At 45.4% G+C, this 24893-nt stretch overlaps 1 protein-coding gene across 1 annotated transcript in view; it reads left to right on the top strand.

Annotated features, from left to right (window-relative positions):
* Nucleotides 1–235: 235 nt before the first annotated feature.
* SYT16 (synaptotagmin 16) overlaps nucleotides 236–24893 on the top strand; it is a 198716-nt gene continuing 174058 nt past the window's right edge. Inside the window, exon 1 of the mRNA XM_045201690.2 lies at nucleotides 236–335. Coding sequence (XP_045057625.1) covers nucleotides 323–335 — 13 coding nt within the window. The 5' untranslated portion in view covers nucleotides 236–322. The remainder of the gene's footprint in view (nucleotides 336–24893) is intronic.

A 24893-nucleotide genomic window follows, 5' to 3' on the forward strand; every position in this document is an offset into this window, starting at 1 on the left:
TCCAAGTGGCTGCATTCACTGAATTGGGGGAGGGGTGGTAAGGGGTGCGGATGCTGCGAGGCGGGGTTGGGGTGGGTCAGCTGCCGGGCGCCGGCAGCTCAGCCGGCTCTGCCCGCGGGGATGAGCTCTCAGGGCCCCCGCGGGGCGGTGGCGGGGAGGCAGCGGCGGGGCGCGGGGCGGCGCGGCGGGGGCGCGCGGCGGGAGGGGCTGTGCGCGGCGCGGCCCCCGAGCGCGCGGGGCCTGGCGAGGAGAGCGCGCCTGGCTGGGCTTCGCGCAGGGTCCCCCAGCCGCCGGCGGCCGCCCCGCAGCCCCTAGCCGAACCATGGCGACTGACAGTAAGTGCGCTCGTGCTGTGGAGGCCCCGGGTGGGAGGCCGCAGGGACCAGGGGTGGGAAGTTCTCCTCTTTGCGCCGCCTATCTTTATTCCGGGCTCGCGGGACCAGTGGCTGGGGTCTCCCTTCGCCCCCGGACGGGCCCTTGCTCTTCTGCCCATCACCTTTCGCTACCAGGCAGGACTTCAGAGGTTCAGGTGGTCTTGGCAGCCAGCTCCGGAGGGATGTGGCGGAAGGGTGTGCGCCGCGCAGAGATGGAGAGGACGCTGCGCTGCGGTGGGGCAGAGGGGCCTGCCATCGCAGCCCTTTGGGGGCATTGCCCTCAGGCCCAGAGCCAGTCTTTGGGGAGTCCTGCCACCAAGGCGCCACTGGCTCTTGGAGCTGTGAGTTCAAGGTTAGCCTCGAGTTCTGGGTTGGATTTACAGGCTCGTCTTCTGGGGATAAGACGGCCCTGTGGCCCCACTCGGGCCGTGTTCCCAGCAGGCAGCTGGCCAAAGACCGCACTGGTCACTATGGGCAGTGAATGTGATTAGCGTGTGGACATGTCAGGTGAAAGCTACTGAATGCAAGTGTTGGAAGGCGTTGAGTTGGCCTGTTTTTGGCGTCTTGGCCCCACTGCTCTATTGGCCCAGTGCTTTTGGAAATGGAGTCACGTCTATGAAAGCCGGTTAAGTTAGAGGTATGGGAAGCTAAGTACCATTATTCTATTACACATATATTATATGTATTAGTGGGGTCTCAAAGGGAGATCAGAGTGGAACTATAGTCACACCTGCTGCATGCCTAGAGTGCACAATAGGAGGTGCTCTGTTCAAGGCCCCTAGCACACATACTGGAAACTCACCGAATGAATGAATGGATGGTGTACTGACTCCACACACCCTTTGGTAGGCATTTTTGAGAAGTGAGAAGGGACAAAGATGGGGGCAACATTTCTGCAATAATTTATTATTATTTTTCTCTTAAACCATCTATTATCCCAGCCAAGAACACAGCTTTAGTATGGTGCAGAAAGCATGGGTTTTTATGGCTAAACAGACCTGTATTTCAAACCTCTGAAATTCACTGGAAGTCGGGAGGAAGCTGTCATGTCTCATGCACAGTGAAGGGCACACAGTCAGCCCTCAGTTAGGAGTGGTTGCCCTCCCTGCCTTCTTTGCCATCATTTGACGTGTATGGAGATACCAACATGTTCTCCCCCTTTTCAAATCAAATAAACGTAGATCAGTTGTGTATAATAAAATCAGCTAACCTGGGCTAAATCTCCCACGTTCTCTGCTCATTTGTAAAGGGTGTAGTCTGGCTTAACTTTGTGTGTGTGTGTGTGTGTGTGTGTTCCAGAAAAAGAAATAATGGATTTAAGCTTTTATGGACAAAGTAAGACTCAGCAAAGAGGAAGATAATTAGATTTGGCCTATTCCTGTATTTCTTAAGAAAAACAAAGGCAAAGGGGTTTGATATATTTATAGGCTTAACACAGTGGGACAGTGTTCTATTATTCATTTTCTTATATTTTGGGTAAAGATGATACATTAGATTCCTAGAAAAAAGTTGTTCATGCTCTTTATCAGTTCTTCTGCTTCCTTACATGGTATATTCAACTGTACTGAAGAACCAAAATTTATGCCATTGGTTTTGTTTATGGAAAAAAATATGGTGATATTTAACCAGCTTAGCTCTTGAGTTGGTTTTTAGGCTCAGTCTTAATTGTGTTCATTCTCAGCTGGGATGGAGCTGGAACTCTGAAAGGTTTCCAGAGTGTAGGGGTAATTAGTTCATTTTTGCTCTTATTCAGAAGTAACTATGTGTCCCTACTATAGAAATGAAGAGAAGGGACATAATCTCAGCCAGCATCTTGGAAAATTCTCCACAGATCTTGACCATGTCTGCACCTTAAAGCCCCACAGTCCCCAGCGGGGAGTTGCCCCTGAAACTCCAGAGCGCAGGGCCCCTCCCCCACATGGAGTCCTTTGGTTAGCTCTGGTTCTCAGCCTGGCTGCACTTTAGAATCATTCCAAGAACTTCAAAAATATGCTGGATTTAGCTTTTCGTAAAGGTAGTAAGTCTCAGAATTTAATGTGTATTATAATCACCTGGAGTTTGTTAAAAACAGATTGCCTGCCCTGACTGCTGTGGCTCAGTGGCATGGGCATTGTACCGCAAACCGAAAGGTCCCGGTTCGATTCCCTGGTCAGGGCACATGCCTGGGTTACAGGCCAGGTCCCCCGTTAGGGCCGTACGAGAGGCACCTGATCAGCGTTTCTCTGCCACGTCGATGTTCCTCTCCCTCTCTTTCTCTCCCCCTAACCCTCACTCTGAAAATATATAAATAAAATCTTTAAAAACATATATATTGCCAGGTCCTACTCCCAGAGTCTCTGATTCAGCAAGTCTGGAATACAGCCTGAGAATTTTCACTCCTAACAAAGTTCCAGGTGCTAGTGAAGCTGCTGCACTCCCTGTCCTCCTTCTTGCCTTTGCGGTGAGGGAATGACGGGGGAGAGGCGGGTAGGATCACAGAGTGGCAGTCCTGTCCTGCCACCCTGCGTGGAGTACATGGCCTCATTAAGATGTATCACACCTGGGCACAGTATTGCCTTGGGCTGGAACTGACAGCCTTCTCCATTTTAAGAAATTTCTCTTGAGAGGAAAATTGAATTGGTTCTAAGCCAGGCAAAGTCCGAATCCTCTTCTCCAGTCATTTTTGGAAGGAATCCAGAAGGACCTTCTTTATGAATGTGGCATGTATATGGATACAAAATGCAGAGGTATTTTAAAAATGTTTGCCTGGGAACTTACAATGTTCACAAAACAGAATGTCATCAGTAGAAAGAAAATGTCCCTGTGTGGGAACCGCGCGCTGCTTAAGGGCGGATTCCAGAGGAATCTGAGCGCCTCCACTTTGCCTCAGTGAGTTAGGAAACGGGAGTTTGCAGTCCTCAAACTAAATTCCCCTTGAGCGATTCCGATTTTTACTTGGATAACTCAGGCTTATGAGATCTTTAAAAGGTTAAAAAATGGGGAGAAATTAGAATAGAAAAAAGATAAGAGACCAACAGGAAAAAACCCTGTCTGCACAAGCAGCTGGTTTCCTATACAAAGTGGTGGTACTTAAGTATCTGAACTGTGTGCTTCATGACTTCCTCTGTGACGGGCATCCCGGATAATTTGGTGTTTCCAGATCAAAGTGAAGTATTTTTCTTCCATTTATGCCATTTGTTGCATTATTAATACTTCTCCTTAGGAGTCTTTATTGTTGAACTCATTGTAGTGTGTTGATGAGAATAATTTCTCAGGAAGAGCCAGGCAGGTTTGGGCAATGTTGGAAATATGTAACTATATGACAGCCCAGGAATCTCATGCAGTTCTTGGGTGGGTGGGTCTTGGGGGCTGTCGTTGATGAACAATTGGCATCATAAGGGAAACATCTGGTCCCTATCTGGTTGCTCCTGGCTTAGTGGTTGGTCTGATGTCACTTTGCCTGGTCCATCCACAAGCTGATTGTTGCTAACCCACAGGTAACCCCCACCAGTGGCCATTCTGTTCCCTCTTGTCTATTTACTGGTCAGCAGCCTGCAGTTTCCTCTCTCCCTCTCCTGCCTACTCCGTCAGCAGTGTCTACTCTGTGCTTATTGCTGGAGGATGGACAGAAGAAAGAGCAGGGGAGGGAAAATCAAGTTTAGACCCCAAGCAGGTAAAAGGGATGAACCTCTCCCAGCTAGCTGAGATGCTTAGGACGTAGGATGTTTAGGGTTTAAAAGGAAATTGCTTGACTTTGATTGGAAATGGACTCAAATTCTTGAGAAAAGTATTTTCAATCATAATTATTAAAAAGTATACAAATGATGCCACCTAGAAACTATACAGGCTAAGTTTGGAAATTCCTACTTTGCACCCGTCAGAGTAATAGTTGATTCAAGCAAGAATCATCCGTGGATGCTAAACTATTGTGTGAAAACTTGAAGACAATCAGAATATTTCCATCCTTGGAGACGTTCCCCACAGATCACTTATTAATTACAAAGGGGAAAGTGGTAATTTTACAGTGGAGAATCCTGGGGCACACTACCCGAGCCGCGCAGAGTCACTAGTAAGGGGGCCAGCTGATGTCCTGTGCTTCCTGATACAAAGCACTGAGAAGGACACAGTGCCACTTGTGCCCAAAATGTATAACCTTGTCCTAATTAGGAGGAAATATCAACACACCCAAACTGAGGGATGTGGCACAAGAGTGAGCGTCAGGAGAGAGGGCAGAGGCATTGTTCCAGACTGAAGCAGACTAGCAGGGGCCAGTGCCACAAAGAACAGTATAACGATGCTTGATGGAATTTGAATGTGGATTGGATATTGAAGCCTTGCAACAATGTTAATTCCCTAAACGTGCTATTTTTATTGCAGTTTGGAGGGGAATATCTTTCTTCTTCGGGGAAACTGAGGAATTTAGGGGTAAGAAGACACGATGTCTGCAACTAAATCTCATGTTTAGGGAAAAATGTATGTATAAATGTGTGCATTTATATGTATATGTGTGTTATACAAGGAAGAGATAAAGAAAATGTGGCGCATTTTAACATTTGGTGAATCTAGGAGTTCTTTGTATTATTCTTGCAACTCTTTTGTAAATTTGAAAAAAAAAAAAAGTTAGCCATTGGATACGGATCTGTAATTCTAGGCATTGCGGTCTCATCCCATTGAGCTTACTGTCTGAAAGAAATAATGTTGGAAGACTCCTAAGTCTGGTTTGAGATGATAACTCAGCAAAACTGCTAATTGCAGAAGATTTCGTATACACACAAAAGAAGAGAGAATAGTGTAACGAACCTCCATGTACTCAGGTAACCCAGGTTTGACAATTACCATTTTTGCCCATCTTACAGCTCCCCTGTCTCACTTTTTTGGGAGGAGGTATTTTGAAAGCAAATGTAAGGCATCATATTATTACAACCATCTCTTTTTCCTCTTTTTGTTTCCTTTCCCCCCTTTTTTTGTTGCTAGCGTTACCGACTAGCAACCGCAGTTCTGAGAAGCGCTCCGATCTGAGGCGCTGGGGTTGCGCACGTGTTCTCCATTTGCCAGGCTGACAGAGCCTGGGCGATTGCAGACGGGGCAGAGGCAAGGTTCTGAGAAGCTGCTTGTTCTTGTCTTGTTTTCCAAACTCCTTCTCCTGTTCTGAAACCAAGGGTTAAATTCTGGAAGAAAACCGTACACGTGAGTTTGGAGACAGTAATCTGGGCTGATTTACTTATTAGATGTTACCCTAATAAAACATTTTGAAAGTCAGAATGACTAATTTCATCCTGTTTGAGTAGAATCCCATATGTTTTCATTTCAGGCTGGCGTCTTGGATGGACTAAGCCCAGCAAAGCCTTTTCTTGACTGAGCTGATTTTCGGTTTTGTGATGGAATTGGGCCAGATCTCCTGGGAGCAATAACCCTCCTCCCAGATGTGGTAGATTTGGATGACATTTGTTCTTCTAGGTCACTTGGCTGTCATTTAGTAATTAACTACTATTACTTAGCATTACGGATTGATAAAAAGATGCCCATTGTGCCATTTAACTGTGATTATCTGTGCGTTAAAATGACGGTAAAAATCACTGACAGCTCTTTCTAATCAATTAAGGATCGGAAGCACGTATTGCAAATAAAATTCTTATGTGCAGCATCCTCGTCCCATTAAGGGATTATGCACATCTGATTTAGGCGGTTTAGATTGAGGCACAGATGTCCTCCCTTTACAATAGATTTTCTTCTTTTTTTTTATAACTCCAATTTATTTATTTATTTTTAGAGAGAGGGGAAGGGAGGGAGAAAGAAAGGGAGTGAAACATCGATGTGTGGTTGCCTCTCACGTGGCCCTGCACTGGGGACCTGGCCTGCAACCCAGGCCTGTGCCCTGGCTGGGAATTGAACTGGTGACCCTTTGGTGACCCCTTGGATTCAGCCCAAGCTCAATCCACTGAGCTACACCAGCCAGGTCTACAATAGATTTTCTTATTGCCAACGTACAATATTCGTGAGAGTTCTAATTTTAGGGCAGCAATAAATCATATTTTATAGTTTGATTTATAATGGAACAAAGGTTAAGAGACATCAAAATATTTTTCCCACCCTATGTAAAAATTCCCCCAGCTTATATACTAGTATATTTACATGCTGCTTTAAATATAATCTATTTCCAGCACAATTAGGTTTCTAGTCAACTTAACTCAATAGAAATTTCCAAAGATTGATGAACTCGGTGTGGGATGGTAGAAGAAGGCACAGGCTGTGTTTCAGAGGTGCCCAAGTTCTGAACTCTGGTCCTGCCATTCACGGGCTGGATGACCTCAGGTAAATTCTTTAACTTCCCGGAGGCTTTGGCTTAATCCACAGGTGGCAAACACAAGGGCTGCAGGCCAAATCCGGCCCTCCGCCTTGTTTTATCTGGCCTGGCACCTTGTTTCTACCCCGTGGCAACGCTGAGCTCTTGCTGAACTGTTAAGGAGTAGTTCCATTTATACAGTCCTCAAATTACATTCTGCCCTTTGAAGGCAACCGCGAGGCTGATGTGGCCCCCAGTGAAAATGAGTTTGACACCACCCTGGCTTATTCAATGCTGAGGTGCAAGAATTACGTGAGGTGCTACACATAGTAGACACTAAGTTAACGCTTGTCTCCTCATCCCTGCACGATCCTTCCCATAGTGTATGCCTAATATTACAGGAACAACCCGACTTTCAGAAGTGGGGTCCCCAGTCATTGACTCCACTTTTCTCTGGGAAAACTACAAAATTAGAACCAAATGACCTGTTCAGCAAGGTAAGACTCTAGGGATGAGGATCTGGGTGAAATCGCCCAAAGATGCAGAACTTAGATTTTAAATAGAGATAGTCATCGTGATGTGCTCTTTCCCAGTGCTTGTGGCTGTGCCCAGGTGTGTGCAGGGTGTGCTCTTTCCCTGTGCTTGTGGCTGTGCCCAGGTGTGTGCAAGGTGTGCAGTGAGCACGTGAGCCTGTGGTGCGCGTGCACCCATATGACTTTTAATAACTGAGGGAGAGTTCAGTGGTGGGCTCTTACAGGGGTTACCACAGCCGCCTGTTTCATTGAAGACCCAGGGGGGATTCTGGGATCCCTCTGCCGACTTGCTCTCGGCGAGCTCTTTGGGCTTTGCAGCCTGCCCCTCTCCTGGGCATGACTGATGCGGCTGCAGCTCTGGGCCGATGTTGCTTCATGGTGCCTCCGCAGAGTTTGATACCCTCCTGGCTCTGAAGCCTTATAAAAGCCTGTCTAACGGTGTTGACCACCCTGAGGAAATTGCTGGTTATCCCATTACTGCGCTTCAAAAAGGCTTAATCTTCTAGTAATGTCCACATATAATGACCCCATATGCCTGGTGTCCGATAGCCCTGACCTTGGCCGTTCAGGTTCTGACAGGAGTCTTTGTATGTCTCACAGTCCTGCTCTGGGAGGCCCTCCCACTGGCTATCGTTTTTTTTTTTTTTAATTTAGTTATTTATTGATTTTAGAGAGAGAATGTGGGGAGAGAGAGAGGGAGAGAAAGATTTGTTTTTCCACTTATTCACGTATTCACTGGTTGCTTCCTGTCTGTTCCCTGAACCTTCAATCTTGGGGAATCGGGAGGATGCTCTAACCAACTGAGCTACCTGGCCAGGGCCCCGCTGCCCATCTTGACAGTCTCTGTTTCCCTTGCCTCCCAGCTCATGCTCAAACTCTCCTATCTGCCAATCTGTGTTTTCCCTCTGCTTCACTATTCCTTTCAATTTTGGCTTAGACGCACTGGCTCTGTCAGTCTCAGGTTCGCTGTCACCAGCAGCTGGGCTGCCTTTAACCAGCCCTCCCCTGCCCCTCCACAGGGAGGAGGGGGCAGACAGCCCCTCGGAACTCACCATCTTGTCCTCTGGCTTTTTAGAGGTGCGTTGTAATGTCTCTCCTAAATAGTCCATTAGCATAAAATTGATTGTTAGGTTTAGTGGTGATAATTACAGTCATATTATAGTTACATGGTTATTTTTACTTGTACTCCCTTGTATTTGTTAGTTATTGCTGCCTAACAAATTACCACAAACCTAGAGGCTTTTTAAAAAAGACTATTGATTTATTTTTAGAGAGAGGGGAAGGGAGTGAGAAAGAGAGGGAGAGAAACATGAATGTGTAGTTGCCTCTCATGTGCCCCACCACTGGGGACCTGGCCCAGTGGCTTGCAACCCAGGCATGCGCCCTGACTGGGAATCAAACCAGCAACCCTGTCATTCATAGGCCAGCACTCAGTCCACTGAGCCACACCAGCCAGGGCTCATAGAGGCTTTTAAGAACACACATTTGTCACTCACAGCTCTGGAAGCTGGGAGGCTGGGCAGGGCCTCTCGGAGTCAGGAGTCTGCAAGGCTGGAGTTAAGGTGTCAGCCAGGGCTGGGTTCTCCTCTGAAGGCCTGAGGCTTGACAGGGGAAGGAGGGTTCAGGGCTTTGCAGACCACTGAGGAACTGCTGTTTTGCTGGCTCTTGGCTGGAGGCCGCCCTCAGGTCCTGTGTACATGAACTTCCTCCATAGGGCCACTTCCTCCTTCAAAGCTAGCAAGGGACAGAGTGTCCTAGCAAGACTGGTATTAAAATCTTATGTGATAGAATCATGGAAGAGAGATCCCATTACCTTTGCCATATTTTATGGGTTAGGAGCCAGTCGTGGAGTCTGTCTCAAGTCCAAAGGAAGGGATGAAATAAGAACATTAGTACTGGGAGGTGGAGACAATTGGAGATGATCTTAGAGTCTGTCTGCCGTACTCCCCCTGAAACTTTTAGCACCTACTTCTCCAACTAGATTTTTGTTTAAAGTATCACGTCCCTCTTTAAAACTTTAGACAACATTGAGATAGTAAAGCCTGAAATGATAACTGCCTTGCTTGGGAAAGAAATACTTTTTTAGAAAAGATTTAATTTATTTACTTTTAAAGAGGAGGGAAGGGAGGGAGAAGGAGAGGGAGAGAAACGTCGATGTGCCAGAGAAACATTGATAGGTTGCCTCTCTCACATGCCCCCAACCAGGGACCTGGCCCCCAACCCAGGCATGTGCCCTGACTGGGAATTAAACCGGCGACCTTTCGGTTTGTCGGATCATGTCCAACCCACTGACCCACACCAGTCAGGGCTTGGAAAAAAGAAATATCCTAATGTTAACTAAAGTTGCATTGCTGGGACCCCACATTCTGAGAAAGTCCCGGAGCTCAGCAGTCTGCCTGGACGGCTTGTCCCTGTGACCGCAGTGCAGGCCAAGTCTGAGAACCACAGGGTCGGAAGCAGCGTATGCTTGTGTGACTCGGAGGTCAGCTGGAGTTTGGGGCTCCCACATCCTCCTCCCTACAAATTACAGAAACTGAGTTCCCGGAGCTTGATTTATCAGAGTCTCTTCTAACTCCGTTACAGATTCGAGGCCTCTCCTGGTCTCTGCACTTTTCCGCTGATGATTGCTCTTGTGTCCAAACTGCGCCGACCCAGATGAGGGACTTGAGTCCAGTTTTCTTAACTTACACAAACAGGTACAATTCATTCGCTTGAAGGACATTTACTAAGTAGAAATAGAAACTTGATAGTTTGAGGTGATTGAAGACATGTCTGTTTTAGTAATAGAAACAGCTTAAAACTGAATGTTAGGTAGCCCATTCTAAAATCCATTAGCCATTCCTTAGCCATTCTCTCCTCATTTTCCCCTCTTCCCTCTATGATTATCTTTTTTCTATAGAGTGATGTAGCAATTCATTCATTTCCTTGTCTTCTGTAATCTTCAGGGTTTTTACTGCAGACAATAGAACCCACTCACCTATTTTAAGAAAAAAGGATTTAACTATAGAGTGTACTGCCGCTGACAGAATTATGGGGGGGGGGGGCAGGGAGATAAGCTTGTTGCCACTCAGTCATAGGGAATACCACTGAGCGTTTATTTATGTCTGTCCTTATTTCTTCCATTAGGATTTTCTACACTTATTTGAATACATTTTCTTGTATGCAAATTAATATTGAATGAGGTGTTTATCTTCTTGCATGAATTCATGGCTGTGTTCTGGTTGCTGTCTGTGGATTTTGCCGCCTCCCCTACAGAAGGAGCACTAACCCATCCTGACAGGCATGAGGGGAGAGGTTTGGGGACAGTGGCTCAATGGCCTTAGTTTAAATGTTTGACGTTGAGCTCGTCTTTCCTTTCTGCCTGTTGGAGGCCTGTGAGATAGAAGGGGTTTCAAATTAAACTTCACGCAGTGGTGACTGTGCTAGTGAGCGGCGCCAGGCCTCATTACAGGTATTGATCCTCCACGGCGCAGGGGACGCTGGTCCCTGAGCCCTGCCTTAATATCTGAAAACTACCGACGTCACGGTAAGGTTCTTAAGAGAACCTGCCTCTATAAAATGGGAATATGAGAATAAACCCCTCAGCAGAAACGTCCTCTAGAAACAGGCTTTCTAACCTAGGTCAAATGTCTCCTGGATACTGTAACAAACCCAGGGTCCCAGAACGGTTAGAGGTTGAGGATGTGCTTCTGGAGGACGGAGTCACTCTGCCACCTTGTGGCCACGCTTGGGAACTGTACTTCCCCAAATGTCAGCTTCCTTCTTAGAACCCGGTCTCCCGCAAAGCTGGAATTGGTCACCCTGGGTTTTTTTGGCCTTTGGCTTTGTGAACCAATATAATTTGAAGAGATATGTCGTAGCACATACTACGAAAAGACTTCCTAATAGTTTTAAACAGATGTGTTTGTGCAAGAAATTTTATCGCCGGTGTAATAGTATCTTGGTGTATCAGCTAATGTGTGCTCAAAATAAGGGACTGACGCGTCCCAAAGTTGTTTCCAGGATGCTCTGATCCGGTAATTTTCCTGGGGATTTGCAAGGGCATTGTGTAGTTGGTATTAATTTTAGATCACAATATTATTTTAGGTCACATGCCCTTAGTTTTCTAAATTGCATTGACTTAGTTGCCCAGCCAGAAGGAAAATTCAATCTCAATCATTGCTGAGGTAGCTTTACCCGCTCCATGGGACCATGTAAGAGTCCCAGGCTAAGGCAGAGCCACAGATTTGGGGTGGGGCCCAGTCTGCTCCATCGTGACAGTCGCACATTCTCATATGCTGCAGCGTCAGTGCGAGTCGGATGATCCCCTCCCCATCCCCCGGCTGTTCACACCACTGATCACTCTGGGACATAGTGTCCCTCCATTGTAGGCTTTCTGAAGCACCCCCACCCTCAAATCCAGGCATGTTGGGAATGGGGCCTGGGTTTCTGACAAGGTTCAGTCCTTCAAACTCATTCCTTTCCTGTCTTAGGAATGTCCATGTTCTTCCCCTTATGGCGGAGGCCCTCCTCTGTCTGGATGGGAACTTCCATTTATGACCCTGCAATACACAAAAGCCATTGAAACCTCCTGTGACTCCGGCCAAGGAGTCCAGAACTCCAAACATACAGTTGTCAACCGTCTTGGGAGGGAGAAGGAAAAATGCTGATAATAGCAATAGCAGCAGGAAGAAAGGACAAATTCACATCCCTATAAATCACCCTGCTCCATTGTGTTTGGTGCCAGCCCTAGCTGTGGAATCAGTGTTAGTTCATTGAGTTCGTACCATAGGCTGAATATTGTACTGGTTTCTTGCAACATGAAGAGGACCTCACAGTCCCAATCACACAATGTAAATGGGGCACTAAGTGGTAGGAGAGGGGTACATTCACAATGCTGAAGGAAGTGCTAATACTCCACTCGATGGGGCAGGAGGAGTTACCCATGGGAGATGACTTTTGAGCTGGGCCAGGTGCTGGGAGAGAACACGTGCAAAGAAGCAAGGTGTGGAAGAAGGGAGACACGGCACGCTCCAGGAAGTGGGAGCTGCATGAGCCTGTGTGGGGGTCTGGGGTCCCCACACTGCTGGGCTCATGGAGGGATGCTTTGTGGCTCAGTGTGATGCCTGCATAGGAATTACTTGGGGGACTGAGTGAGTGTAGGTGAGCTCGGTTGGAGCCCAATCCCAGAGGACCTCATTTACTATACTAAGAACATCTTTATTTATCTTTTAGGCCATCAAGTCACAGTCCATTTGCTGTTGTGTTACATTCCCAGGGGCTTACTTAGGGAAATGTGCCAGTCCCTCAGGTCTAACTACACTTGTACCTATATCTCTCCTGCTCAAGGAACTGTATTTAATATGGGAGGGAGTGTTGTGGGATATACATGGAAGAGGGGAAGGGAGAAGAGAAGGGGGAGGGAGAGGTGAGTTAGCAATTGGTGGACCACGCCAAGTAAGACACGTTCAGGGGCATGAGGAGTATATGGATGTAAGAGACATTTTGAAAATAGAATCCAGGGCTTTATAGATCTCAGATTAGACATGTGAGTGAAGGAGAAAGAAAAGATGATTTGGTTTGTATAGATGGTTGGATGAAAATTGCATTGTTTGAAATAGGAGGCAAGAGAAGAAGCACATTTGGGGGTCAAGATAAGAGTAGCCCTCGCCAGCCAGCTGAGCTGATTTGAGTGCCTTCCGGATACGCTAAGGTTGCAGTTCAGTCCCAGGTCAGGGCACACACAAGAAGCAACCAATGAATGCATAAGTTAGTGGAACAACAAATTGATGTTTTTCTCTCTCTCTTTCCCCCTCCCTCTTCCTCCTTTCCTCTCTTCCTTCTTTTATCTCTCTCTAAAATCAATCGATAAAAATTAAAAAACAGATGAATTGTTTTGGGACACACTTAAGATGCATGTGGGAATTCTGGATAGATAAGCAAGGTAGCCTATTGGAAATATGAGTCTAGAGCTCGGGAGAGAATTGCTGGTTTGGAGAGACATCAGTGAACAGGGTTTAGGGAAGCCACTCAGGTGAGGAACACCTCTTGGTGAGAGTGAGGAGAGCAAGACAAAGAGGTAAGGCTGAGGCTTTAGGGGTGCACATGTTTATGAGTAGGGGGTCGACTAGAGCATCACAAATGAGACCAGGAAAGAGTGGCCGGAGTCAGGAGGGAAGCCCTGGGACAGTGTGGTCATAGAAGGTGAAGACAGCCATGTAATGCCTTACAGCCTAGAGATCAGACAGGGTGAGGAGTGAGCAAAGGTCTTCAAAAGGGCAGGGACAGGGTGGCTGGTGACTTGCGAATTAGTGTTAGCTGAGTGATGTCAAGGGAGCTGAGGCCACTGCTGGATCAGAGTACTGAAGGTAGAAAGGGAGATGAGAGGCAGAGCTAGTGAACATAGGCGGTTCTGTCTGTAGAGGGTGAAGAGATGAGAGGGCAGCTCAGCATTCCGACAGGAGAGAGAAGAAGGGAAGGTCTGACTGCGTTTCTAGGCTTGGAGGGAAAAGCCTGTGGAAGGTGAGAGATAATTAGTGGAACAGTCACCCAGGTGAGAGGAATGCTGTGGGGTTAGGTTAGCACTCTGGTTCTCTGTCATTTGGAACCTGTTTTGGGGAGTAGGGACCAAATCGGCTTGAGAATCCAATGAAACGGGGGTAGAAATTCCCTGGCATCTCCCTGCACTGAATAACCGTCACCGTGGGATGTAACCAAAGGTCTCCCAGGCTTGTCTGGAGAGAGCAATTTGGCCTCCCAGAACTATTGGAGATCCTTTTGCAGGGGACCATGTGTAATTCAAGTAAAAAAAAAAAAAATCACAGGGACCCACTCTCAGCAGTCGTAGTGTTGGGCATTCTTACAGCTGTGTTCCCGGCCTTCGTTTCATGTTACAGAGGAGGCTTGGCAGCGGCCCAGCTCGCCTGGTTTGGAGATGGGAAAAGAAGAATGACTTTATCCCGTCGTTGCTTTCGTATCCAATAGCAGATAATTGCAAGCAATGGGGAATTCCAAGATAAGCAATTTTTAATTTAAAAGTCTTTTGGAATATCCGAGTCTGCTGAATTTGAAATTCTTTAATTTTAACCGATTATCTTAATTTTTAAAATAATTTTATTATGTCTACCCAGTAACTAAACTGTAAACACTTTGAAGAAAGAAATTCCCTGTGTTTATCCCTTTGGTGTTCTCTACATCAGATGCATTTGACCTTGGTTGGAATGAGAAATGCCCCCAGCCTGTCTGTGGCCCTTGCGTGTGCTGGTGATAATTAGTGAATCTGAATGTTCTTCTGATTTCTCTCGAGGCCAACGCTATGTCTTCGTTTTGACTCTGTGATAGGGCTAAGGGGCTGGACCGGCTGTTATGAAAATGGCAGTTGCTCTGAAGGATTATCTAAATGCAAGCCATCTTTTTGTTTGAAAGAAAGCTAATTAAGATTTTTTTTATTTTGAGTCAAGTTGATACTGTAAGCACAGAGTTTTGTTGTGTGTTGAATTACTAATGATTTAAAGTGTGGAGTTTGACTTTCTGTTATTCTTTGTCCCTACCAAAAGCAGCTGCAAAGCTGAACTGAAACCATTTTGGACCCTTGAATTACTGGGTTCTTCATAGACAGGGAATCTTGTCTCTGCTGCTATGCTCAGGGTCAGGCATTTTTTCTTTTTTGAAGATTTTATTTATTTATTTGTAGAGAGACAGGAAGGAAGGGAAAAGGAGAGGGAGAGAAACATTGATGTGGGAGAGAAAATTAGATTGGTTGCCTCTTGCATGTCCCCAACTGGGGACCTGGCCCGCAACCCAGGCTTGTGCCCTGGCTGGGGATTGAACCAGCGACCTTTCAGTATGCAGGCCAGTGCTCAATCCACTGAGCTACACCCTTCAGGGCAGGGTCAGATTTTTATGCACAACAATGGGAAGCCTACAATTTTGCAAATGTGGAGACTCAAGCACAGAGAACAACCAGTTCTTCAGGAGTTTACCTAAATTTTGCAAACACTGGCTTATTTTTTCTTGTCCAGCCCTTGCACGCACTGCAAGCCCCTCCCACGCCCGACCTCACTTATGTAGAAAGGAATTCAGGATCTTACTCTTGTTTGACTCGTAGTAATGATAACTCTAGCACTTGCTGCTTAAGTGGAAGACTCTGTTCTTGGTTTTTTCTCTCATCACACTTGCTTTCATAAGAAATGGAGGCAGCAAGGTTATATGAACTATGAATGCTGTATTGAATAAATGTTCTCCTTCTGAAAGGAGATCAGTTTATTGATTGTTTGGTTGGTGTCTAAAAAGCTTTTCTTTTTTATAATTCATTAACTACAAATCAAAACCAAAGTCCTTCAAGAGGCAGACACAATATGTTTACACTGCCAGACTCAATTCAATGCTCTCTGAATCCAAGTTCATTTCCTAAGGAGAGTTAAAGGGACGAGCTTATGCCTATTGGTGGCTTGACAAACGATGATTTTGCAGGGAGCTACACATGTAAATGTGTGTATAGTAGGATGATTATTAAGTTACTGAAGACGATTATGCAAAATAGTTTACCATACAAGTAGAGTAGTAATTAGGTTGTTGTTTACTTAGTAGTTATAATATCCAGGTAAGGTTTTTCTGCTTTGCAGTGTTTTTGGAGCAGAAATCCAACAGATTTCATGAAAGGGGATCCAGTCCTTTTGCAATAAGCCTGAATGGTTTGATTAAGTCTAAAAGACACAGCTGGAAAAAAAAGACTCTAACAACTAACATATCAAATAACACATAAATTTTTAATCTTCCCACTCACATGCTATACCTAAAGTCCCCAAAGGCTTGTGGGAAGGTAGAGCCAGAAAGGTGCCTGGTGTGGCTGAAGATCCGCAGGGAGGCCAGTGCACTGGGAGCAGGGCGGGCAAAGGGAGAGGGGACTGGGGTGAGCTTAGGAGATGGGGCAGGGTGGTGCAGCCCTGTGAGCTAGTGTGAGGACTTTGAGTTTTACTTCAAGTGAGAATTGAAGCTCTGGAGGATGTTGATAACAGAACTAGTGTGATCTAATGTACGTTGTAACCGTGTAACAACGTTTCATTATAACATTGATGAGATGCTGTAAGAATTTAACTCTTGTAGTCTACGGCAAAATTGGTTTTGTTATATGTCATTTTGCCACAGTTCCAGGAACCGGTTAATGATGTGAAGTGAGGACTTAGCTGCACACTTAAAACAGCTGCTTCAACCTCCTGGTCTAATAATTCTATGATCTCCCTCATTATGGACTCTGTTCCTATCTATTGATCTCTCCCCTGGTTATATTGTTTTGCTTGTCTGATAATTTTTGGCTGGATACCAAACACTGTGAATTTTATCTTGTTGGGCAGTGGTTTGTTTTCTTTCTGTAAACGGTTTTGGCTTTGTTTTGGAATGCAGGGAGTCAGTCTGAATTAGTCTAATCTTGTTGAAGTTTGCTTTCAACCTGCGTCAGGTATGGGAGGTCAATTTTACCGTACTGCTCATTTGACCCCGCTACTGGGGCAGTGTACTTCCAGTGTTTCCACTTCAGTCTCTGTGTTAACAGTTCACACACTGGCCGGTGGGGAGACATAGTATCCCCGGCATTGGGAGCTTTAGGGATTTTTTTTCACTGCAGCTTTCTGGTGGTTCGTTCTTTGGCTCGGGCGCTTTCTTCATCCTCCTGTGCTGAGCAGGCCCAGACGAAGACTCTAAGGAGACCCTGCAGATTTCCAGAGGTCTCCACACAGCTCTCTTCTGCAGTCCTTTACCCTCCAAAGTCTGGGCACTTTGGCTCCCCCAGTTTTCCTCATTCTTTTTATTCAACTCAGCAAGACTCAGCTCTGGCTTTGTTTGGGTTTTGCCTGTTTTCCTATGTCATTATAACATACTTTGTTTAGTGTTTGGTTTAAGGCAGGAGAATAAATTTGATCCCTATTACTACATTATGGTCAAATTAGATTTCTCACCTAATTTTTTCCACATAACATTATTATAATCATAATACCACCTTGTAGACAATAAATAAAAAATGTATAATACAATGCCATTATATAAACAGTGTTACTACCTTGGCACATTTCTTTCAAGTTTTGTTTTCTTATGAAAATTTTAAGCAGTTTTGTTAATGGAATGACTCCACAATGATCAGTTTTCAATTTTTTACTCCTTTCTTTATCTTGGATGAGTTACTTCTTTAAAGCTCATTTTCTTACCTGTAAAATGGATGGTTTCATCTCCCTTGGCATATTGTGGCATAAACTGGAAATGAAGAGTGTTCAGTCAACAGTAGTTGTTGTTAATAGTTGTAGTCACACAGTGTATACAGCTCCATATCCCGAGTTTAAATCCAATTATAAACATTTTATGCACCGTTCTATAGTGTTCATTGATGCATAGTGAATTACCAAAAGCATAATCATAAACTATTCTCTGGGTTACAGGCATAAACCATGTCTGGGTTATTTACAGTTTTCCCTATGAACACAATGAATCTTCATACCTATGAGCTGTCTTATGAACATTTAAAATTTTTAATGCTGCCCATTTGAAGATCAGCCTTGCCTTGAATCATGTACAGGAGACATCCTTGCTCAAGTTCCCCTGAAATTGACTGGACCTCAGCAGGCCAAATCCTTACTGTCTTCCCCGTCTCTTTTAATTTCTTCTCAAGAGTAAAAAATTTCTCACCAAGCCTGGGTTGCGGGTTTGGTCCCTGGTCGGGGTGCGTACGAGAGGCAGCCAATCGCTGTTTCTCTCCCTCTCTTTCTCACTTCCTTCCCTCTCTCTAAAAATAACTAAATGAAAAAATTTAAAAAAAGAGCAGAACATTTCTTGCTCACTCTTTTCCATGGTAGCTGAGAAGAGGGACTGAGCAGCAAGGAGCTGTGCTGCTGAGACCAGGGTTCCATTCTGCCTTGAACTCTCTCTATTTCTCTACTCTTTGTGCTGAGGTTTGGGAAAAGCCAACCGTGGCTTCACTGCTGTCTCGACAGTTCATGCTCTCCCTTGTTTTCTTCTTCAGGAAGAGAAGATAACCCTGTCTGCTTGGATGTGTACTTCAGTCTCTAAAACCTGAGTTTAGTTTTACACAATTCATTAACATCTTGTTAATTAACATTCATCATTTCTGTTATGCAATTAAGTTTCAAGAATCTGATTTTGCATATAATAGAGAATCATACTAAAACATTATATTCATAGATAAAGAGCTCTATTAGCAAATGAATTAGCATTATTGGTTTGATGTTCCCACTTGTTAAGGAGAGCCTAATGTTTTACTGAAAATGGGCTAAAATATTGACTGTCGCTAGGTCTTTCCCAGGGAAAGAGAACATGTGAATTGTAAAAACCTGTGATATTTGAGTATGTGATTTCAGATGGACTCCAATGGTTGCTGTTGCAAACTTAGAGTCCTTGGTTAGAAGAACATAACTCTGAAATTATCGCCCAAACAGAGGGGAAGACTCGTAAGCTTATCCCGTGACCTGAACAGAACCTGCCACGCTCACAGCAACCACGCGTGAACTTTGGGTCCAGAGGCGGGTCAGGCATGTCTTCCCGGCGCACCTCCAGCTCCTTGTTTTCAGTGCTGTGTGCGCGTGGCTTCTCCTTAACGAGCCCTCTCCTTCCTCATCTACACTCTTTCCACCAGAGCCCTAGCTGCTGCTTCTCTGTGCTCGTACTTTCTGTCCAGTCCCATTGGCCATAGGCATTTTGTAGGCTATCCACCAGAAAACAGGTCTCTTTTCTGAATGACATTTACTCATAGCATAACTTTGATGTATTTTTTTATGCTGAAAACCTTTTCTCACCTGAATAGAGACAGTACAAAGAGGGCAACGAGGGCAGAGAATCCACTCATAACACACAAACGATTAATATTCACAGTAAAAGTGCTAAAATGCCTATAATTTATGAAGCATTTCCTACTTTTGGCTATTAATCTAAAGTATCCATCATAATACAAAAAGATAAAATTCAGATTGGAGTGGCTAGAAGTAAGGTGATGCTCTTTCTTACCCTGTGGCCTTCTAGGAAATTATAAATGGACTACAGTCACTTCTAGAGGTATAAAAGAAGAATTGTTGGCACCCTCTTAATTTTCTTATGTGTTGTGGAATTTTGCACATGTTTAGTGAGGAGTTACCAGTGTTACATATAGAGCAGAATACATCTGCCTTCAGAAATTCCATTGATTAATGCTTAGAAAAGGCCAATTTTGGAGATAAAGTCTCTGAAGTGGCATCTGGGCTCTGTAGGGGATGTGGATATGAACTCGAATTGGACACCATGTTGTAAGACAATTTGGTTGATATTGAAAAGAAACAACTTTCCCCTTTGGAGGTCATTGCTGTGGAAAATTCCATCAAGTGCAAGAAAGGAAAGTGAGATACGACAATACATGCAAAATGTATTTTTACATGAGGACGAGGTACAGAGAATATTTCTTTTTTTGTGCCCCATGCCTTCGTGTCCAGGGATTGCTATGCATCAAAGATAAGCCTTTAGTTTATTTTATTTACAAAATTTTTAATAGTTTATTTTTATTGTATTTTTTATTTTTAAAAAAATATTTTATTTATTTTTAGAGGGAGGGGAAGGGAGGGAGAAAGAGAGGAAGAGAAACATCAATCAGTTGCCACCTGCATACCCCCAACCAGGGACCAGGCCCACAACCCAGGTATGTGCCCTGATCGGGAATCGAACTAGTTACCTTTCTGTTTTCAGGACAACACCCAATCCACTAAGTCATACCAGTCGGGCCTGTATTTTCTTTTCCTCATTACTATTTATCCCCATTCTACCCTCTTTCACCTCCACCCACATTTAAGTCCACCCAAGCAAGAATCCTGGGAACCATAAAATAGTAGACCTCTCTAATTCCATTTACTCTGTAGGATCCAAAGTAAAAGCCTATGGGCCCTTTGTATTAAATAGGCTTTGTTTTATAGGATTTAACATTTTTAAAACCAATGAAGCAAGATCTAATTTGTTTGATATTTTCTAGCACTTTGCATGTAAGAAATTTTCCATTCGGTTTGAGTTGTGTGCTGAAGGGTGGGATGTATTGCCACTTCAGAGTCTAGTTATTCTAAGTATAAATTCAAAAGAGATGTGGGGGAGATGAGCTCCAGCAAATGGAGAACACATTGAGGGTTTTTTTTTTTTTTGGTCTGAGACAGTTTTATTTTGGTGACTTAGGAGCAGAGCCTGAGTGCTTGACTGCCTTGCTATGCAAAGTGCAGTGGTGGACTAGCAGCCTGACACCCCCTGGGAGCTTGGGAGAGCTGTAGAGTCGCAGACCCACTGACGCAGGGTTTGCATTTTGACACAATCCCCATGAGGGTCACAGGAGCATTACGGTTGGAGAGGAAGGGCTCAGCAAGGACGAGGTCCGCCTGTGCAGTGTTGCGGTTTCAGCGTGTGGACATTTAATCCTCCTTGATTCCCCAGGGACTAGGCCCATAAGAAAGTGGCGTGTGATTCTGCATCTTCTTCCTATGATTTTTATTTCCTACTTTTGGATACATTCCTGGTTGAAAATGAGGACTCAGGGAATTTGGGGGGGATTATTGAAATTTCTGTGGGTTGGGTGCATATAAAATAAAATCGAAAAACTCAGGATTTGGAAAAGAGCTGGAACATTTTGGAGGATAACAAAAACTCCAAGTATATTGTTGGTCTTCACGTGGTTAAAACACTGAATAAATACTTTTGATTTAGAGTTTCGGGTTGTAGCAGTCAACCAGTGTTAGCTGATGTGAGCAGCAAATGGGTTATTGAGAGGGTTTTGCGTGGTTCACAGGGTCTCTGGGCGGGCTGGAGAGCCAGGGACAGACCTGAGGCAGGGCTGGTCTGCGGGGCACTCCTGTTCTGGCAGGGCTTGGAGGTTGTAGCCCACGGCCGGCCGGGCACCATCGCTTTTGAATGCTGCATTTAACGCTGTGTTCCCCGAAGCATCTCTGTTCCCAGAGGGAGCCCTGGGTGGTCTCTAACTCTTGGGTGGGTTCATCAGATTGGTGGTGCTTAGACCTTGCGCCTTTGTCTCAAGGGCAAGGGAAGCTAGGAAAGCAAGCCTGGCATTTTCACTCCCACTGCGAGAGGTGAGCACTGCCTGGTTAGGTTGGGAATTCCCCATGCAGGTGAAGGGGGTTGAGTGCAGATGGACAAAAGGAATGACGAATGTTTAACAGAGTTGCCTGTGTGTGTGAGTGTGTACACACGCAAGTGTGGATGAATGTGTGTGTTCGGTTTACTAGAGACATTTGTTTCAGTGGGACACCTTTCTAATTTTATAGTGAAGGTTAGTAATAGGAAAACAGGACTCATTTTGCAGAATTCGGCTTTCTTGTTTAACGTGCTAACATATATAAAAATCATGAGTTCCAGCCATCCTTTTAGGTCAGATTTAGCCAGGAGTAGACTTGGTGTTTTCTGTGAAATAAAACTTCTTAAGACTCACTCTGAAATATGGAATCCATTGCATTCCCTTTCTAAAGGAGAGCCGCATTTAGTGAAACCCTGATCACGTAATCAGGATACGAGAGGTTTTCTCATTTGCCCGAGCCACTCAGTCGTGGAGTAAGTACATACACAGTTTGACTTGTGCTCTGGTGGGAGGGCACGGAAGTATCACTGCCGTGGTAGACATGCGCCACAGAGCACAAAACAAAATCAGCAGGCACTGTGTCATATTTGCACTGAGATAACACTAAGGAACAGCTGTGACTCCTTCAAATGACTCCATTTGTTTGATAATCGTTGGGTAAAAATAGTGCCACCCCTGGCTATTTCAGGATGACAGATGGCGTTCTAGATTATGTTCTTTTCCTCGCACCCAAAAAGGACAGGACCAAGTCTTTCAGAAAACTATGGTGTGTGTGAGAGGGGCATCAGGTAAGCATCAGGTAAGGGGCAGAGCACCGTCCCAAGCTTCTGGTCTGCAGGTAGGTAGGGAGCAGGGTGTGAGCCGTAGGGAATTGAATTATTCCAGCCTGAGCTATGATGGGGAATAAAGGCAGCTGTCTGTTGCTTAGGAACAGAAATACCTTGTGCCTCTGCTGCAGCTGGAGGAACCAGGTTGTTTACTTTCGGAGTTCACCTATCGGTTATTCAGACAGAACTGAAGTGAGCCCTCTTTTCTCCTTGGCTTTGTGGGGTGTGTGTGTGTGTGTGTGTGTGTGTGTGTGTGTGTGTTGGAGCTTCTCATTAGATTCCTTAGCTTTCTTCCACTCAGCAAACTTCTCTGTTGCTCCTAATGCATGGTCTCAAAATGTGCCAATAAAAGTCTGTATTAACTGTGTATGAGTGTGAGTGTGTGTGTGTGGGGGGGTGGGGTGGGGGGACACAATGGATTTTCTTTAGGTGTGGCCCTTGGGTGTTTTTTTCTGCCAGGAAGCCAGTGGAGCCCCGTAGAGTGGAGTGTAGCATCCAGCCTTTTACCTGGTTGGCGCGTGTTGTTATGTATCTTGTTGGCACTCTCACCAGCACCTCAGCGAGGGAAGGCTGATGCACACACGCTTTCCTATCTCCATCTGACGTCAGGGAGGGAAGCAGAAACATGATCCTTTGTGAAGTCTGAGGGGTCTACTTCTTGGCACTAAGAAGGCAGGACACAAATTTGCGGTCTTGCCTGTGTATATGAATCCCTTTCGGAGCTTTACAGAATATACATTCCTGAGACGTAACCCCCAAATTCTGATGGGGGTTGGGTCTTTGATAGAGCCTGAGCCCCTGTGGGTTTAAAAGTTTCCCAGGTGATTAGAGCTCAGAAGTCATTCCCATTTCCTCCCTTCCCAGCCCCTGCTAAAGAGCGGTAGACCCCCCCAGAACCAGGCTGGGGACAGAAAGGCCTGGGCACGGAGTTCGTGGTCTTCCTCGTTCCTGCCCAGAGCTGAGTGCTTGGCCTCTGCCCCCAGGCAGCTCTGTGCATGAGTGGTCACGTGGTTCCCATGAAGCGGGGGGGGGGGGGGGGGGGGGGGGTTCCGTGGTCCTCACGATTTGAGTGGGAATACTTACTCTCTCAGGAGCACTCAGAGGGGGAACTGAGGCTTACAGCTGGGTAGAAACACAGTGGAAATATTTAGGAGGTGACTAGGTTATGGGAAACTGGATAGAAGAGGCCTAATCCCTGGGTGTTTCTGACCAGGAAGAGTGATAAGAGCAGAATATTCTAGGCACAGAGGCAAACATCATAAATGTATCGAGGCTGAGCAAGGCCCTGGGAGTGTATAGACACCACTGCATTTTACTCACCCTTTTCTAGGGTCCAAGGAAAACCAAATAGCTGATCAGAGCATTATAGCTACAGTGGCAATTTTAAAGGAAATGAGATATAGCTCCTATTTACCTCTTTTTTTCCCCTCATAAACAAAGTCAGTGGTTATTATATTATTACATTGAAAATGAAGGTGATTATACAATGTTAAAAACATTCTCAGTGTAATGATAAAAGAAATGTCGGCCATTTCTCCTAAAAAGCCACAAGCCAAAGGCAGATGCTTCATGGCTGTTTTTTGCTCGGTTGTATAAACCTCCATTTGTGGGAACACTGGAGTTGATCTGGAAATCTCATTTTAAAGAGAGCTGAGTGGTAGCCCTGCTACCGCACGCACGGAAGGGAACTCCGCGGGCAGCTCTCGTTTGCCGGATTCCCAAATGCAGGGATGTGACAAAAGCCTAATTGGTCTGATTTTCAGGTGTTCCTGACCGTGAGATCAATCTCAATGGCTACATGGTCACACTCGAAACAAACTCACGTTTCTCACACTGGCTTGCTGACTCCTGAGGACTTTGATTTGAGAAAGAAGAAAAGTAAGAAATGTCAACCAGATGCACAGCAAAACCTGGGTTTTAAAGTAATTTGAACTTCTAATTCTTTTTTCTAGCTCCCCACTCCCTGTATATGAGCCCAGACTCCAAAATGGGCTTGAAGCCCATTTCTCCCTCTTCTGGTGATGTGGAAGAGCCTACGAGAATATTAGAAAGATTTCAGCCAGCCTGTAGTAGAAGGTGTAGAGATGCTAAATGAGAGGGGCTTGAAGTGGCAGTCTGGGGACTGCTAGCAGATTTCTCTAGAAACACGTCTGTGAGATTTGGGTAGCAAGCTCACTTACTTTGTAATGTTCATTTAGGATGATGAGAGTGCTGGCTGAAAACCGCCAGGCCGTCCTTTGGGGGTACCACTGTAAACTACTAACAGTCTTTCCTACCCAAAGTTGGGTACCTCTCTCCCACCATGTCCTGCTATGAGTTTGGCTTCTTCGTGTGAGTCCATCCTCCCAGTGCATAGACTCAATGTGCCTCTAAGGAAGAGGTCAGGCCTGTCCCACCTCAGAATATCACCAAAGCAGCTCCCACAGTGATGGCACAGAGCAAACGCTTAGTGACTTCATTATGAATTGTTTTCCTAGTTGGCTCCCATAATGACTTCAAACAAAAAAGAGCAGTGTGCCTCTCCTTGCCTCCAAGTTCGCAGAATGAGCGACAGTGAGGTTGCAGCTGCCGAGGAGGAAGGCCCCCTTTCCTTGTGTGCCAGGGACTCCTGCTCGCGGCACACTGTAAGGCTCAACACACAGCTCCCTCGCTGCTTTTGGCAAGTCTCCTTACCTCTCTGACCTCAGCAGTAACCTTCTCCGATCCATGATTGTGTCACCTAAATAATATTATGCCCTGGTCTCCCATTTCCATGGTTCCTTGATCTTATATCACCAAAAAATGGCACCATCACCAACGTTTTAGTTTTGAGGAGTCTGCTCT

This window comes from Desmodus rotundus, chromosome 7 (genome assembly GCF_022682495.2).
Source record: "Desmodus rotundus isolate HL8 chromosome 7, HLdesRot8A.1, whole genome shotgun sequence".
In the NCBI taxonomy this organism is placed as follows: Eukaryota; Metazoa; Chordata; class Mammalia; order Chiroptera; family Phyllostomidae; genus Desmodus; species Desmodus rotundus.